This window comes from Gasterosteus aculeatus, chromosome 16, assembly GCF_964276395.1.
Source record: "Gasterosteus aculeatus chromosome 16, fGasAcu3.hap1.1, whole genome shotgun sequence".
NCBI classification, from domain to species: domain Eukaryota; kingdom Metazoa; phylum Chordata; class Actinopteri; order Perciformes; family Gasterosteidae; genus Gasterosteus; species Gasterosteus aculeatus.
Window position 1 is genome coordinate 3,828,466 of NC_135704.1, and position 15,455 is coordinate 3,843,920.

Below are 15,455 nucleotides of genomic sequence, written 5' to 3' on the forward strand. Positions count from 1 at the left end.
CGTTTCATTTCATCCATCTTGTAAAAACGTGTTTGATCTGTTCACTGAAAACCACGGGAAGGATATTAAAATGTGAAAAAATGTGTTACAGCCTGGCAACATGTGTTAGTTTTCATTCCTTGTTTTTTTATTTATTTCAATTAATTTACAGCAATACATTTTTTGGCAAACCAACTCAACCTTATTCTATAAGGAGCAATAATAAAGTGGCACGCAGGACATAAAGCAAAAATTAAATTATTCAAAAATATAATTAGACAAATGTTGGATTTGAATGGGATCCAAACGTAAAATGATGTAACACTTTGTATGTATGGAAGTGAACATGGAGGGAAGCTTTATACATTCTGATTCACTTGGTCCTCAAATGAAGCTGGTCTGTGAATGAAATATACTAGATACTCTGACATTATTTGAATGATACGGATATTCTGTGTAGGTCTTTGTTTACGAATCCCATGACGAAATCGCCATAGATTTCTACTGAAAATGTCAAATCTGACAACACTTAAGAGAAATATGTAGCTGACTTTATATTTATTTTTCCAATATAGGCTACTCACTTTTTTAGTAAATACTGCTCAAACTTGTGTGTTGGGAACTATTTTCCTCTGTGGATTAATACGTATCCGGTGCTGTGGTCGGGAGTAGCAGCAGCTGGACAATGAATTGATTCAAAGTGAACTACAGTTCCCATGTTAATTCTATTGTAGGATTCACAGGTGTCGCCCAGTGAGACAAGTGTTTTTAATACTTTCCCAGCAACAGTTTGAAGTGTGTGCAAGCAGGAACAATGGGGCGACTGGGTGAGTGGGGAGCACGGTGGGCCTCCCATCAGAGGGTTGGCGGGTCGATCCCGGCTAACCCGCGTGTCGATGTGTCCTTGGGCAGGAGACTTAACCCAACGTTCTCCTGCTACAGTGCGTGAATGTTAGTTACTGGTGAGCAGGTGTGTGGTAGTGAATGATGTCATGTAGTGTTAAAGCGCTTTGAGTGGTTGGAAGACTAGAAAAGCTCTATACAGTTGAAATGTGGATCAGTCAATTCTGGCTGGTTTTGTTTTTTTCTTGGGATTAGTTTACAATAAGAATATCGCAGACTTCTTTTAAAACCATTTTTTCAATATTGTAGAAAGGGCGATGGCCGCTGGTACGTCTGCACATCGTTACGGAGACCGCAGATTGTCCTCCGGCCTCCTGCAGTTACAGCTCAACGTCCACAGTGTCCTCGCCCGCGCTTTGGACGGAGCCCTCAAAGTCCAACCGCCTTGCAGGAGGCTCGGCGCGGACGGAGGAGGAGGACGGATCCGCGTCCCTGTGGCTAAAGGGGTTGGATGACTAATTAGCGTGAGCCAGGTGGAGATTTGCACCGGTTTATGAAATGAATGCGTCGTTCACCTTGGACTGAAGCTTGACCTCTGACCTTTGCTGACTTCGGAGTCGATGGGGCTGAACGGGCAGGGCGCCTTGTTTTCTAAAAAGACATATTTTTTTTAAAACACACATTAATGAAGCAGCTGTTAACTATAGTTGCTTGATTTGGTTGTCGAGGTTGCAGCACCTTCGCGCTTCTGCTTGGAGGAGGGGGAGCGACCGGGCGGGTGCGCCCCCCCGTCGGAGCTCACGTGAGACACGGCGTCCTCCCCTCCCGCCGCAGCCAGCAGGGACGCGCGGTAGCAGGCCAGCGGCTGCCAGCACTCCTCCCGGAGGTCAATGGCGAGCCCCCCGGTGTGCTTCTGTAGGTACGAGAAGCTGCCCGGACCCACAACACCACTTTCAGAAAGCAAAGCTTTGGGACACATTGCGCACGTTGGTAACGGCGTTACGTTCCACGCGGCACTCACACTATCTTCTTGTCCGGTTTGAGGAGTTTGCTGGAGAACTCGCCGAGGATGGTGAGGTAGGAGAGGTACGGCGGCGTTGGGGCGTCCGGGGTCTGACTGAACTCCTGGAACACAAACTCGATGCCGTTCCTGCAAAATGTTGACGCACAAAGAAGACGCGGAAACTTTTTAAGAACAAAAAAACAAAAACCTATTTAAGGTAACAACAAGCGAGAGCTCACCTGTGGACCACAACGATGCACTCGCGGAACTTGACGAGCTCCCCAAAGGTGAGGGCGAACCGCCTGGCGAGCTCCTTGATGCTGGCGAAGCTCTGGACTTCCGGGTGGGCCTCGCCGCCGCTGCCCTGCTCCCGCTTCAGACGGAGGAACAGCTTAGGACAGAGACATGGGACACGAACGCGCGTTAGCAGCAGCTAGAAGCGGCTAGCTTATATTAGAGGATGTGCAGGAGGCGACAGTACCTGCTGCAGACAGAGCACCAGTGTGTGAGCGCTGCCGAGCTTATCCATCTGTCTCGTCCGGTTCATTGTCTCCTTGATGATGTCTCCAAAGTCGTCGTTGCACTGAGGACAGAGATCGGAAGAATTCCCGGCCCAAAGTGTGATTCAACGGTTCGTACCACTTCCCAGATGCCGCCGCGTTGAATTGAATTAAGAAGCAGCCACAAAGCTTAGCTTAGCATCAAGAATTTTTTTTTTTCCTTTTAGTTGTCATTTTTTGTGATTTTGCTCTGTCTCTCCACCATGCATGCACTGCTGTACGGTCCGCCATGCATACACTGCTGTACGGTCCACCATGCATGCACTGCTGTACGGTCCACCATGCATACACTGCTGTACCGTCCACCATGCATACACTGCTGTACGGTCCACCATGCATGCACTGCTGTACCGTCCGCCATGCATGCACTGCTGTACCGTCCGCCATGCATGCACTGCTGTACGGTCCACCATGCATGCACTGCTGTACCGTCCACCATGCATGCACTGCTGTACCGTCCACCATGCATACACTGCTGTACCGTCCACCATGCATGCACTGCTGTCCCGTCCACCATGCATACACTGCTGTCCCGTCCACCATGCATACACTGCTGTACCGTCCACCATGCATTCACTGCTGTCCCGTCCACCATGCATACACTGCTGTACCGTCCACCATGCATACACTGCTGTACCGTCCACCATGCATACACTGCTGTACCGTCCACCATGCATTCACTGCTGTCCCATGACGGTCCGCCATGCATACACTGCTGTACGGTCCGCCATGCATACACTGCTGTACCGTCCACCATGCATGCACTGCTGTACCGTCCACCATGCATACACTGCTGTACCGTCCACCATGCATGCACTGCTGTACCGTCCACCATGCATACACTGCTGTACCGTCCACCATGCATGCACTGCTGTACCGTCCTCCATGCATGCACTGCTGTACCGTCCACCATGCATGCACTGCTGTACCGTCCTCCATGCATGCACTGCTGTACCGTCCGCCATGCATGCACTGCTGCACTGCCGTCCACGACAAAAATAAATAGGGCAGCCCTATAATGGCACTTATCTATAACAAGTTGTAAATTGGCTTATTTGATGAAATTGCACAATTTCAACAATTGAAATTGTTGCTCTTCTTTTTGTATCCCAGTTTGTATCCCTATGAAATGGTTGAAAAATTTTTTTTAATGATAAGAATATACATACGGGAAACATGACCAGTAGTCAAGTTGCAAGCAGCCAGTTGAATGGTGAATTTATGCCACTCTGTGGAATTCATATATTTGTGAATCTGACTTTGAAAGAGTCCAAACCTCCCACGAACCTCCCCGCGCGTCACAGGGACAGATTTAGTTTTCAAACTTTACGCTAAGCTAAGCTAACCGGCTGCTGCCTATTGTCTATATCTTCTTGCCTCTTTTTGGCGGGAAACATAACACACATTTCCTCCCAGAAAGATACTTTTACTTCGGGTCCACGTTTACCTTCATGTAGTACATGAAGACCTCGGCGGCTGTGCTCATCTCCAGGACCCCGTGCACGATCAGCTTGCAGAAGGCCGCCAGCAGATTCCTTCGTCTGTGAAGTTCCTCCAGCCTCTCGGCTTCAGAGTCTTCACCGAAGTGAGCCGGACGGGGGGATGAGGGGGCCGATGGGGAGATGGGGGGGGGCGGGGGGGGGGGGGGTGATTAATCGCGAGAAATAATATAACAGTGGAGAAAAGAACAAAGCTGAGTGCTGCGGTTAGTTTTGAGGACGATGGCTTTAGCAGGTGCAAATCAAAGATAACAACATGAGGCTGGAGTTACGTTTGTGACACCATGTGGCTTCAATCTTTCACGAGGCTAATAAAATGGGCTCAGAGGTGAGCCGGAGTTAATGGAATTTTCTCACGGAAAGAGATTGCCCCTGATTTTATGATTTAACTCAGTGGCCTTGCCCTCCGAGTGATCTGTGATCCAGCAGCTAATAGAAAACACTGTCTGTATAACCAGGCAAATCCAATAAAACAATAGCTCTTTTATTGCATGTTCAAAAACCAATAATCCTGTATTGTATTTGGTTGAACGTTTAAAGGATTCCCACCAGGAAACCGCTATTGCCTTCTCCGGACCATCCCATATTTGGATGCAATATGCCTCTGGAAGCAGAAGATATTGTAAAGATAATGCAATGTAGTAGTTACAGTCAGCCTCGAGTGTATTAAATCATTTACCTGCAGGACTTCACAAAGAAAACAGTGCGTGTTTCCAACACGTCAATCATGTTTTACTTATTTTTTTGGAACGGGCAGGAACATCATCAACTTGACAAGCTGCATTCCTTTGCACTGCAAAGTCTGAGAGCAGCCGGTTTCGGTCCTGACGTTGTAAACGGGGTAATTTACGGTTGCAAACGTGAGGCTGGGAACTTTTAATATCTGCATGGCTGTTGCTCTTTATCACCGCGGGGAGCCGCTGCGCTGAAGAACAAGACTGCCGAGCTCGGACAGAGTGAGAGCGCCATCTGCTGAGTGAAATACTCAAACACGCCGCTCTGCAAACGTCCCCCTAAACAGGCAGGTCAACGCGTTTATCTTAGTTCAACCTCTTAACTGCAGAGCAGAGCTCCTCGTTTCCTCCTGTATTGTCATTTCATGCCACATTATACTTCTTACTCACTCATCAGCTGCAGTTGTGAGTACGCAGATAAGGTTAGTTGGCCTATTGTTAAAAAAATGAAGCCAGAGGCTTCTGCACTTTTTAGGCAAAGAATAGCGTATTTAATCCACATCTGTCCTCTGTGTGTTCTCCTCCTCCTCCCCGTCAGATTCACCTTGTGACTCTCTGCGGGGGGCTTTTAAATGCACTTTTGTGCTTGCTATGGTGAAGAGGTAGCTACAACTAGACTGACCTTGACCAGCTCGGGACAGTGAATGTCTCCCACTGGGGACGTGTCTCCTCATAATGAGCCCTGAAGTACATTTTGCAGCTTGTACGATACCCAAGTAGGGATGACAAGTGAATCTTCACTCACTGGACCATTCGCCCGTCACCCCCCCCCACCCTCCTTTTTTCTTGACACCTCTCCACCGTGCTGACAAACGTCCCAGTGGAGTAACGAGACTGCCGTATGTGCATGAGGGTTGGGTGGCTGAATGAACCGATTTGGGTCTCACCGGCGCTCCGGCCGCCACAGTCGGGTCCCACGAAGACGCGTGCGCAGACGAAGGCCACCAGCGCCCTCTGCAGCTTGGGGCCGGGAGTGTAGAGCAGAGGGCCGAAGGAGGAGGGATCCCACACCTGTCGCTGGCGGGCGTGAGCCGTCAGCACGTCGCACACACCGACGAAGGCCTGATGTGCAGGAGAAATAAAGAGAGGGGGCTGTAGAGGAGGTGAGGAAAAAGAAAAAAGGACGTGGCTGCTATTGATTCACCTGCTGTTGCACGCCGTGGTCGGGGTGGGAGAGACAGCGATTACTCCTCTCACAGAAGAGACGCAGCTGGAGTCTCTGGGACTCCGCTGTCTCCTAAAACACACAAACACACACAGAGAAGGGACAAATAGTGCCACGTTGTGCCTCTAAATATGTACAATTAGTTTTGGGATGAAAAAAAGGGGACAAATTGGTCAACAAATTCCTAATAGACGAGTCTGCAATTCGCTCAAAAAAAGCCCATATTTTTCTCAGAGCCCGAGGTGACATCATTAAGATGTCTTGTGTTTGAGACCGATATTTACCTCAATATCACAGGAATAAAAGAAGTGAGAAAACACATTTGTAATGCAAGATGTTTCTGCTTTCAAAATAAAATCCTCAACCCTCAATGATAAATGAATGCTCATAATAGCTGTTTCAAATAATCATTTGAAAATCACCGCTTGCATGAGACAAAAATGCAGTTGAGTGAATCAGAAAAATGTACATTTGAACTTTTTTCAAATATATTGTTTATACATAATGCTACTGATAGCACAACCACCTATTTTGATGATATTTTGTGTGGACTAGTGGGACTGAAATATTTCTAAATCTTCATATGTTCATACTCTTTCAGAGTAAAGCCGATACTCACTCTGGAGTTTAAAGTTCCGCTGCTGAGGGACCACAGCATGCAGTAGGACAGACACTGCAGGACCTCCAGCAGCACCTTCAGACAATAAGGTGGGCGGAGGCTTAAGACAGGGAGACGGTGGACAGACTGATGATTTCAGGGAGGCAGCGCTGGTACCTCGGGGGGGGCTCCTCCCTCGCCGCTCTCCGCCGACAGGAGGGGAGACAACAGCCCAAACAGGTTCCACTCGAGGAGGTCGTGGCAGCTGACGAAGTACGAGAGACGACTATGAAACAGCCACTAAACACACACGAAAGGGGGGGGGGGGGGCTGCAGGCTGGAGCGGCTGGGAAATCTTACTTGTGGAAAGCGCTGAGTTTCTTCAACGTGGCTAAAATGTCTGCAGTTTTCTCTTCGTCAGCAGAGAAACGCGGACTCTCAGCCTGCAACGCAAAGTAAGGTCTTACTGGTGCTACTCACACTGTTGTGTAGGTAAATAAAGACGGATTCAGCTGTGAATATATAAAAAAGAAACAGATTTGGACCAACTTTGCATGCAGTGTGAACGCAGCCTGAAGGGGGAAAAGTCCAACACACACACACACACACACACACACACTCACACTCATGCTACGCGCCCCTGCGGTGGGTCACCTGGAGCGAGTCCCCCAGCAGAGCTGTCAGGTGGTCCACCCAGCGCCCCACCATGGAGTGCCGTGCGGTCCGGGCCACGGAGCACCAGGACGCCTCCCCCACACACAGACTGAGGAACGTGCGGGCTGCCGCCTCCAGAAGGGCGGGGCCCGCGGGGCCCGCGGGGCGGTCCAAAGCGGCTCCCATTTCCGCCATCAGCCTCGACGCTGCCTGAGGAAGAGCAGAGTAACGTAGGCCGGTCTGCCGCCCAGCGGGGCGTCACATGTTGTATGACTGACTGATTTCAAAAATACGAAGGCGCCGTGTCACCGCACTCGTCTCTTCATCACAGACCTGAGTGTTGTCGGCCTCGGGACCCTCCGGGAGGAAGTACTGAGGAATCTTCATCAGGGAGGCAACCGTGTCACAGCTACCTGAAAACTGCACAAACACTATGATCATATAAAGCCTGCAGCTGAATGGATGAATGTTCCTCATACAGGAACAAAGGAACTAACGCGCCGACAGTTACATGTGGAATAAAGAAATACCTTAGTCAGTAACTCAGGAAGCACCACGAGAAGATGATCGGTGAGCTTAGTACAGTCATCCAGCTGGCTTTTCTTTTCCCTGGCACTCGTTACCTAAAGGTCAGACACACAAATGTCAATCGAACACGTTCAATATGTTCCATTGATTCCGTCACCAGGTCTTATATTATCTTTACTCCAGTACTGTACATGAGAACAAGTTTGAGGTAGTCGTAGTTTACCCCAGTGTCTGCTACTTTCTACGTTGACCCCACTACATATCAGAGGCTTTTAACTCCACTTTATTTGTAAAAACATATAAGATGAGAAAATACTATGAATCCTTTGAGATTCAACCAGCGGTTTCTAATCTGTTTGTTTTATGGTTTGTTATGAGCAATTTCCGCTCAATAAATTGAAGAATTTAAGAAAAGTCCAAAGCAACAAAGTCCTCGAGCCTCCCCCCCTCTGTCCTGCTTCTGCTTCTCCCGTTCCTTCCTTCCCTTCAGCGGGCCAAGAAACTGAGGCCAGGTCTCCAGCAGCGTGGTGCCGTTGTCGGCCGCCAGCAGAGGAGCAGCGAGGCGAAGCTCTGCTCCTGCAGGAGGAGGAGATGCTGCTGAGCTCTCCTCCTCTAGTCGGCGCTCCGACTGCAGGTCTGTTTACTTAAAAAGGGTCACAGTTACTTACAGTAACTTTAATGTAGCTTCACCTCAAACAGCTGAAGCATTTGTTGCATTAGTATTCGCCACTTAATGTTGATTATTTAAGTTGATTTCTGTTTAAAGGGCTGTTTTTCTGCAGAATGAGTTCATTTGCTTTTGATATTCAGGACTGTTACATCTTTGTATGGGTACTTGTATTCATGTAAGAGATCTTGATACTTTGTGCATCAATGAGGGAGCCCCCCCCCCCACTGACCTTCTTGGCTCCGCTGCGTCCTGCCAGCGCCGGCCCCTCCGAGGCCTGACGCACCGAAGCTACAAGGATCTCCACAAGCAGCGCCTGCTCTGCCCGGGTAAGACCTGCGCACACACACACACACACACACACACAAGGGGATGACCCCTGTGACATAATGCATGTGACTCCCCCCCTAAAGGTGAATTGTGAAGGTCTATCCCCATGTCTATGGTGGGTATGTACTACTGCAAAACAAGCACATTAGTCATAATTCATGAAGACGGATCAAACACTGAATCCCAAATTACAATTTAAATGAAAATTTAGAAAACTGCTTTGGTTTACAGACTTAAAACATTACATGGAGACAACAAGAAAAGAAACGCCTGCATTATGTCGGCCCATTGCATCTTCCGGATCATTGAAAGTCGAGCAAGTCCTCTGCCGCTCTGAAACGCACGTACGTACACGTCTCACTCACCGGGGCCGCCTGAGGACGGCTCCTGCAGCAGAGTAGACGTGAGCGTGGGCCAGTCCTTCAGCAGGGCGCCGCCGCTGTCCCACAGACTGTCCACCAGGTACACCACATGGCTGTGCAGCTGGAGGACAAGGGGGACAAGTCAGCGCATCCCGTGCCCCGATGTCCGGAGGCTTGCGAGGAAGCGGCGAGGGCGGTTTCAATCACCTCGGACTCCTGGTGGAAGTGCAGCAGAGCCCTGAGGCGGGCGGACGCCTGTCGCTCACGTGCCTCCTCATCGTTGATTTCAGTGTCAGCCGCCGGTGCTTCAGTGTTCAGAAGCCTAACACAGAGAGAGAGAGAGAGAGAGAGCAGTCATGTTTTTCTCTTTTGACCCCCAAACGAAAGGATTGACTTTACTTTTTGTTTTCCAAGTGACGGAGATGAACGCACCGTGCGAAGAGCAGCTCCCCCGCAGCGGCGGCGAGAGGGCGCTGCGAAGAGTAGACGAACCGGAGCAGCTGCCGGCGGTCCTCCGCACTCAGCGCGCCATCAGACGTCCTGAGGGGGGTCAGAGGCGGTTTGATGCCGAGAGGTGTGGCAGGAAAGCGCGGTGGAGTGGATTGGGAAAGGGTGGAGACGGCTGGCGACTCACTTGGAGACGAGGAGCAGCAGTTTCATGGTCTGCACGGCCACCTCGTTGTCCTTGTCCAAGGTCATGGAGATCATCCGGTCCTGGAGAACAAACATGAGCGCAGCTCTGCAAACAGGTCGGCCTCAACGTGCGCTCGTCCCATCGTGGACGGGGACATTGAATCAGCTTTGTTGAACGCAAAAAAGGACGTTTTCTAGATTTAAGTCCAAAAACACACACTTCTTGAAATCCTGCTTTAAGCTCATTGTTTAGTTTGAACTGTTCAGGCCGACCAAGATGTAACAGCGAGGTGAAGCTATAAGGCCCACCTCGTGACTGTTTTAACATTCTCATTTGATACATGATTCTTATGAAAATATTGATCATAGCCTCCTTAAGAAAACTTATAGACGATCAAACATTTAGCAGCAAATTGAGCTACTGTGTCTGCTGAATGTGTAAATCCATGCAACTTTTGTAGGTCCTAAATTATTTTATATAAAATGATGAATTATTATATAATCTATGAATGCGAGCAGAAAGGTTCACCTTGAAGCGGCTGGTGAACAGGTCCAGCTTCGGGAGGAGCGGAGGATCGCCGTACAAAGCCTGCAGGCCTAACACACACTTCAGACGCACATCCGGCACCTGGAAGCCGGATTTCACAACAGTCTACATTCTGAACGACTTTTTATCCACGGAGAGATCCAGACTACGTGCGTCACGACACATTAAACCACGCGCTGTGTGCCGGTTACCTTGTCGTGCATCATCCAGCCCATGTACTTAAGGTAGCTGTCGTTGAGAAATGCGGAACTGTAGAGCTTCATCCACACACCCAACTCCTCCATACAGAGGGAGCGGATTTCTGGAAGCACGTCGCTGCACACACGCACAATAATCAGCTCTAAGTTGAATTATATGCACTTGGAAACCATAGTGTCAAGGAAACATTTACCGATATCTTTTCAGGAAGATTCCTTTGAAGACGACATCCATCATGGTCTCTACCTCCGCCCTCTTCTCCCGCAGCTTCAAAGGGAACGAGTTGAGACTTAGAGAGCGGAGATGAACACCTTCACAGATGATGAGTGACGCCGGTCTCACCTCTGTGATCTTCCTCTGTATGCTCTCCTGTTTCAGGGGGCTTCTCCGTCTCCTCGTCTTTGTCTTCTGCGCCCGGTACAACTTGTGACTGTGTTCAATGCCGACGCTCAGGCTGAGAGACACGGCCACCAGCGAGCTCAGCAGCTTCACCGCTTGTCCCAGACGACACAGCCGAAGCAAAAAGAGTTATTGATTGGGTTTCTGTGTCAGTTTGTGTGTGTGTGTCTGTTCTCTAATAATAATAGTAAATGAGTACAAATAAATAAGAATAAAAAGGACTTATGGATAGAGAGCGGGGAGCATTAATATAGTCCACCCTCTTTTCTTCCCCTACTTTGCTCTCCTTGTACTTTATTTGTTTTCTCATGGGCTTTGCCCCTGCACCCAGACTTCTAGAAGGGAGCGGTCCCACCCATAGTCTTCCCCAACCTGTCTATTCCTCACCTGCCAGCGTGCAGGTGTGTCTGAAAGCCCGTACGTAGGAGTCCGACAGCTCGGTGAGCAGAGAGATGAGGGTGTTCATCAGGTAACTGTCAAATATAATGCTGTGCTGACACTGAGCCACGAGCACGGCCATGAAGTCGCAGAACTCGGAGTGGAACCAGCGGCCGTACGGTCCGGGTTGTGTCAGAGGATATTCGCCACTGTCCTGCAGAGGTGGGGGGGGGAGGAAGCAGAGAGCAGACACTCTGAAGACCAGCTGCAACTACTTGAAGGTTAGAGGAGAGTCACTTAGATATTGGGCGTCTTTACTTTCCTGAGGTGGAGGAGTATGTTGGGACGGGTCAGAGATCACTCTGGAGCTTAAGCCAATTGGATATCAGTTCAGTTAGAAGCAAAGAAAGAAAGAAGCTGGTCATCCTCAAGGGTCAAGGGGGACCTGCTCTGCATATGGAGGACGGAGCAGGGGAGAGAAAGTGTGTCCCCTCAGTGCCACGGGATACGCCATGAAGAAACAAGCAGATAAGAAGAGCATAGCAGCATTAAGTGGTACTGACACGGTCAAGTGGTGATTGGCGGCGGGCCCTGATTCCATCACGGTGGCTAGAACCCGCCTACTCCTCCAGTGTCACTGCTCAATACAGCCAATGGGATTGTGAATGAAGAGGGTCCATATTCTCTGATTACCCAGAGAACAGATGTGATTTGAGTCATTATTATACATCTCCACATTTTGCTACATAATATTTGATGATGTGATCTTAGTGAGGAACCTTTTTGGTGTATTCATATTTCAGCAGCCAGGTTGGCTTATATTTTTTTAAATGGTGTTTCTATAGCTGTGTTGAATGTATTTTCAGGTCTGTGTACTTTTCATTAGTAGTTTTATTGTTGTTGATTTATTTGGCTTTTTTTTCGGTTTGCATGTTTTTCTTAGTTTATTCGTTTGAATGTTTTACTTATAGTCATTAGTGGGTTTATCCGTGTTCATTTATTGTTTTTTTGTATCTCTACAATTTATTATTATTATTTATTTTTGTTTAAATAACTGTTTTAGGCATGACTTAAGAAATAGGAAGAAATGCAAATAACTGGACAATTCCATTTAAGCAGGGAGGTCCTACTGACTGTGTCCATGGGCCACGTGACCGTGAGGATCCACGGAAAGGCCAAGAACTTCTTATACTGCAGACCAGCAACCTGGAACACACGCAGACGTCCAGTTATAGCACAAAGCGTCCGATTCCATAAAGACAGTGGAAGACGCCGAGGAGGAAGACCTCTTACCTCATCCACTTCCTCCACCATCTTGCTCATGACGTCCCTGTCTTCTTTGCCCTGACACATCTCTGCTGTGACCACACCTAGGACAGACACAGGCCTGCTGTTTATGTCCTGAGTGTTTTTAAAGTAATAAGGAGTGACCCGAGGCAGACGTCCTCACTTGACAGCCTGCAGTCGCCTGTTGGTAATGTAAGAGTGCGTGCGCGTGTGTCCTCTGCTTGCCTTTGCAGCCGCAGCATTGGATGAAGAAGCTGATGAGGTCGAGGAGGGAGGAGTCTCTGTGCGTCCCGTAAGCCTCGATCCAATCACCAATCACCGCCTGCTCAGACGCCACGCAGAGTCAACGAGTGTGTTTACTATCAGACTTGGGTGCAACTGCTCATTAGTCGAATACAACTGGAATATTAATGTGTACTTACACCATCCAACAGAATGATTCATTCTTTGACTATGAATTAGAGATGAACTCACGTCTTCTGTGCAAGTCTCCCGCATTGCTTCTCAGAAAAAACAAAAAGAAGGACTTGAGGGTGAGCAAGCCTTACCTGCATGGCACTCCTGCCCATGGTGAGCACGTCGAACAGGGTGACGGCCTCCACATGTCCCCGTTTCCTGCGACCGGCCTTGGCACCTTTGCTCTGGACATTCTCAAAGCCCTCGTGTGGTCTTTTTCTTTGTCTCTGTGGGTTTTGAAAGAGTGGCAGTAAATATATGAGGCTGCGACCGCGGGCGTGCTGATGTCCCTCAGCCTCCCCAAATACTTTGGCATTGTTGACATTGTGAATTTGTCTCTGTTTAATAGAGTCAGATGAGACAGGAGACTGACGGGGCTGAAGGAGCCGGTGTGATGGAGGTCGGTGGTCTACAGGTGCAGATTTTTCATTTATTCTCCTCTGGTAGAAATGTTTAGGCATTTGTTGTCAGACCCAGACTAGTCCAAGGCATAACCTAAACTAGATTATTTCATTATACTTTCATGTCAAGTCAAAGTTCATATCTGTGTCTTGTGTTTTTATATAATGAATGCAATCTAATATTGGATTAAATTATTCTACATATTAACCAGGTATCGTTATCAAGAATGAAAAAGTCAGGTTGGTGCCTCCTTATTATTTGCACTTCAACCAGTGTGTCCTTCCCTGGTGTCCTCAACTGCTCTTCTGGTGAATAGCTGCCATCAGGCCTTGAGAAACTACATGCTAAATGATGAACACCTACCACGCTCTTCCGACGGCTCGCGTTCCCCAACTCGTCCTCGGATTGATTGACAGCCCGGGAGGAGTTTGCCTCATCGCGAGAGTTCTTCCTGGTGTGTCAAAACATTAAATTACATTACCAGACTAGAAAATCCAATTGGTAACTTCCGGTTCTGTTTTTTTAAAAATGGTATTCTCTCTACTGATTCCTCAGTTTACGAAGAAAAAGTCTATGAGAGAATAATTCAACTCCTCACGTGATTCGTTACCTCAGTAAACCTTAATGGGTTCAATCTTTAGTTTCAGGTCTTCAATACAGCATGAGAATGAACTATGAATTGAATTATGAATTATGGTCTATTTAGGATCAAATGAACCATAAAGCAGGAAATGCTACAGCTGGATCTTATTTACAGTCTATGATTAGCATTTAAGGACCGATGGTTGAAAGTAACTAAGAACTTGTGATCAAGTAGTATATAAATACAATTTTGATGTACTTCTGCTTTAATTAAGTACAACAAATAAAGGTTAGTTTATAGTTTTACTCTTCTACATTTATGTTACTGCTGTAGTTACTTTAACTTTATAAAAACAAAACATGATCCACTCATTAAATACTGTATAAAGAGCATGTTTATAGGTTAATCAAAAAGCCAAAAGACCCAAGTCATGTTGCTGGATTTGAAGTTATTTGCATTCAGAATAATGAAGTTTTTTGATGTTATATTTGATGATAATTTGTGTGTACACATTTTGTGCATCATTTTTTAAATCATCTTTACATACATTGAATACTCCAGATGTTAAAGCTCTGAAAGAGGCATGCTTTGCAAAATAGTAGTTATTTTACTCATCATACGTTAAAGTACATTTAGGAGCAACATTCAGCAGCAGTAATGTTGAACGCTGCCCTGAGAATGAATAACGGTTCATCTCGATCTTACTGCTGCTCTGTGGCCCTGGATGCAGCCGTGGGGTCTTGTATCATCTCCTCCTCAGATCTTAACACGTGTCCGCATCTGGAAGTATATACGGTGGGAGGAAGGAGGGGGGAATAAGGAAGATATTTTAGACAGATTGTGCAGCAGAAAAACACAAACCACTGATCAACATCTGTAAAGAAGAAGGGCCAATAATGACCCGAAACCCAGTGGAAGGGGTGCTGTAAGTGGGGGGCACTCTTTCTGAATGATTGCCCCCCCTCGGTGAGGAGCTGACAGAAGGGGTATAAAGGGTTGCATTTGGGCACTCCGGCAGAGCAGATGCTTCTAGCCCCATGAGGCTTTTAGTAACACAACGCGTCTCTGCCTGCCAACGCGAATCCCTGCGGCGTGTTTACCTCGAAACAAAGATGACTGACAGGTAAACAAACCGCTCGACGCTCCTCAACTTCTCAAACTTACCCTCTTCACATCGATTCATCCTTCCATGATGTTCATTGATGTGTTAAATGTTGAATCCGAACGCTATCGGGCTAAATATTTATAGATACCGATATATAAAACATTTTAAACCTTTTTTCACCACGAATATCCTCCGTGTTTTCTCAGCAGCTCTCATAGTCAAGCGAGGGACAGCCTATCTCATTGTTGATTGGCTGGTGATCCAAATCGAACGTGTGCGATTGGTCATTGCATGGCGTCAGTCACAGGTTAGTCCCGCCCCCAGCGGGTGTCACAGAAAGACGGCTCCGTCCAGCTCGGTTCTTCAGCGCTGCCAACATCTGTGGGGCGCGTCCGTGGACGGGACTCGTCACAATGTGACTTAGTACTTGTACGCAGCAGGACGGGTCTTCGTATTGAATCTGTGCTGCTGTGAGTTCGGTGTCAAAATGTCTAATGTGTGTAAAATGTGTAAAAAGTGTACAAGTGTGGCAGCGATGGTTTTAA

At 47.8% G+C, this 15,455-nt stretch overlaps 1 protein-coding gene across 3 annotated transcripts; it reads right to left on the bottom strand.

The window, feature by feature from the left end:
• Positions 1–105: 105 nt before the first annotated feature.
• LOC120834238 (cohesin subunit SA-2) lies at positions 106–15,151 on the bottom strand. Of its 3 annotated transcripts, none has more exons than XM_040202142.2 (32): positions 14,970–15,151; positions 14,511–14,585; positions 13,586–13,673; positions 12,913–13,047; positions 12,590–12,686; positions 12,371–12,447; positions 12,212–12,283; positions 11,087–11,291; positions 10,643–10,794; positions 10,494–10,567; positions 10,294–10,417; positions 10,085–10,183; positions 9,557–9,636; positions 9,355–9,462; positions 9,130–9,244; positions 8,926–9,043; positions 8,463–8,566; positions 7,566–7,658; positions 7,369–7,455; positions 7,036–7,245; positions 6,742–6,824; positions 6,559–6,646; positions 6,403–6,477; positions 5,763–5,855; positions 5,506–5,680; positions 3,833–3,960; positions 2,307–2,408; positions 2,065–2,216; positions 1,844–1,972; positions 1,561–1,751; positions 1,398–1,473; positions 106–1,320 (listed from the first exon to the last, which is right to left on the bottom strand). In XM_040202142.2, the coding sequence occupies exons 2-32, from the start codon at positions 14,552–14,554 to the stop codon at positions 1,203–1,205; spliced, it is 3,492 nt and encodes a 1,163-aa protein (XP_040058076.2). In that variant the 5' UTR covers positions 14,555–14,585; positions 14,970–15,151; the 3' UTR covers positions 106–1,202. The 3 variants fall into 3 exon arrangements, with proteins under 3 accessions (XP_040058076.2, XP_077946934.1, XP_077946935.1); XM_078090808.1 differs by having other exon boundaries at positions 1,398–1,482; XM_078090809.1 differs by lacking the exons at positions 12,212–12,283; positions 12,371–12,447; positions 12,590–12,686; ... (2 more) ...; positions 14,511–14,585; positions 14,970–15,151 and adding an exon at positions 11,396–11,866 and having other exon boundaries at positions 1,398–1,482.
• Between the last annotated feature and the right edge of the window lie 304 nt (positions 15,152–15,455).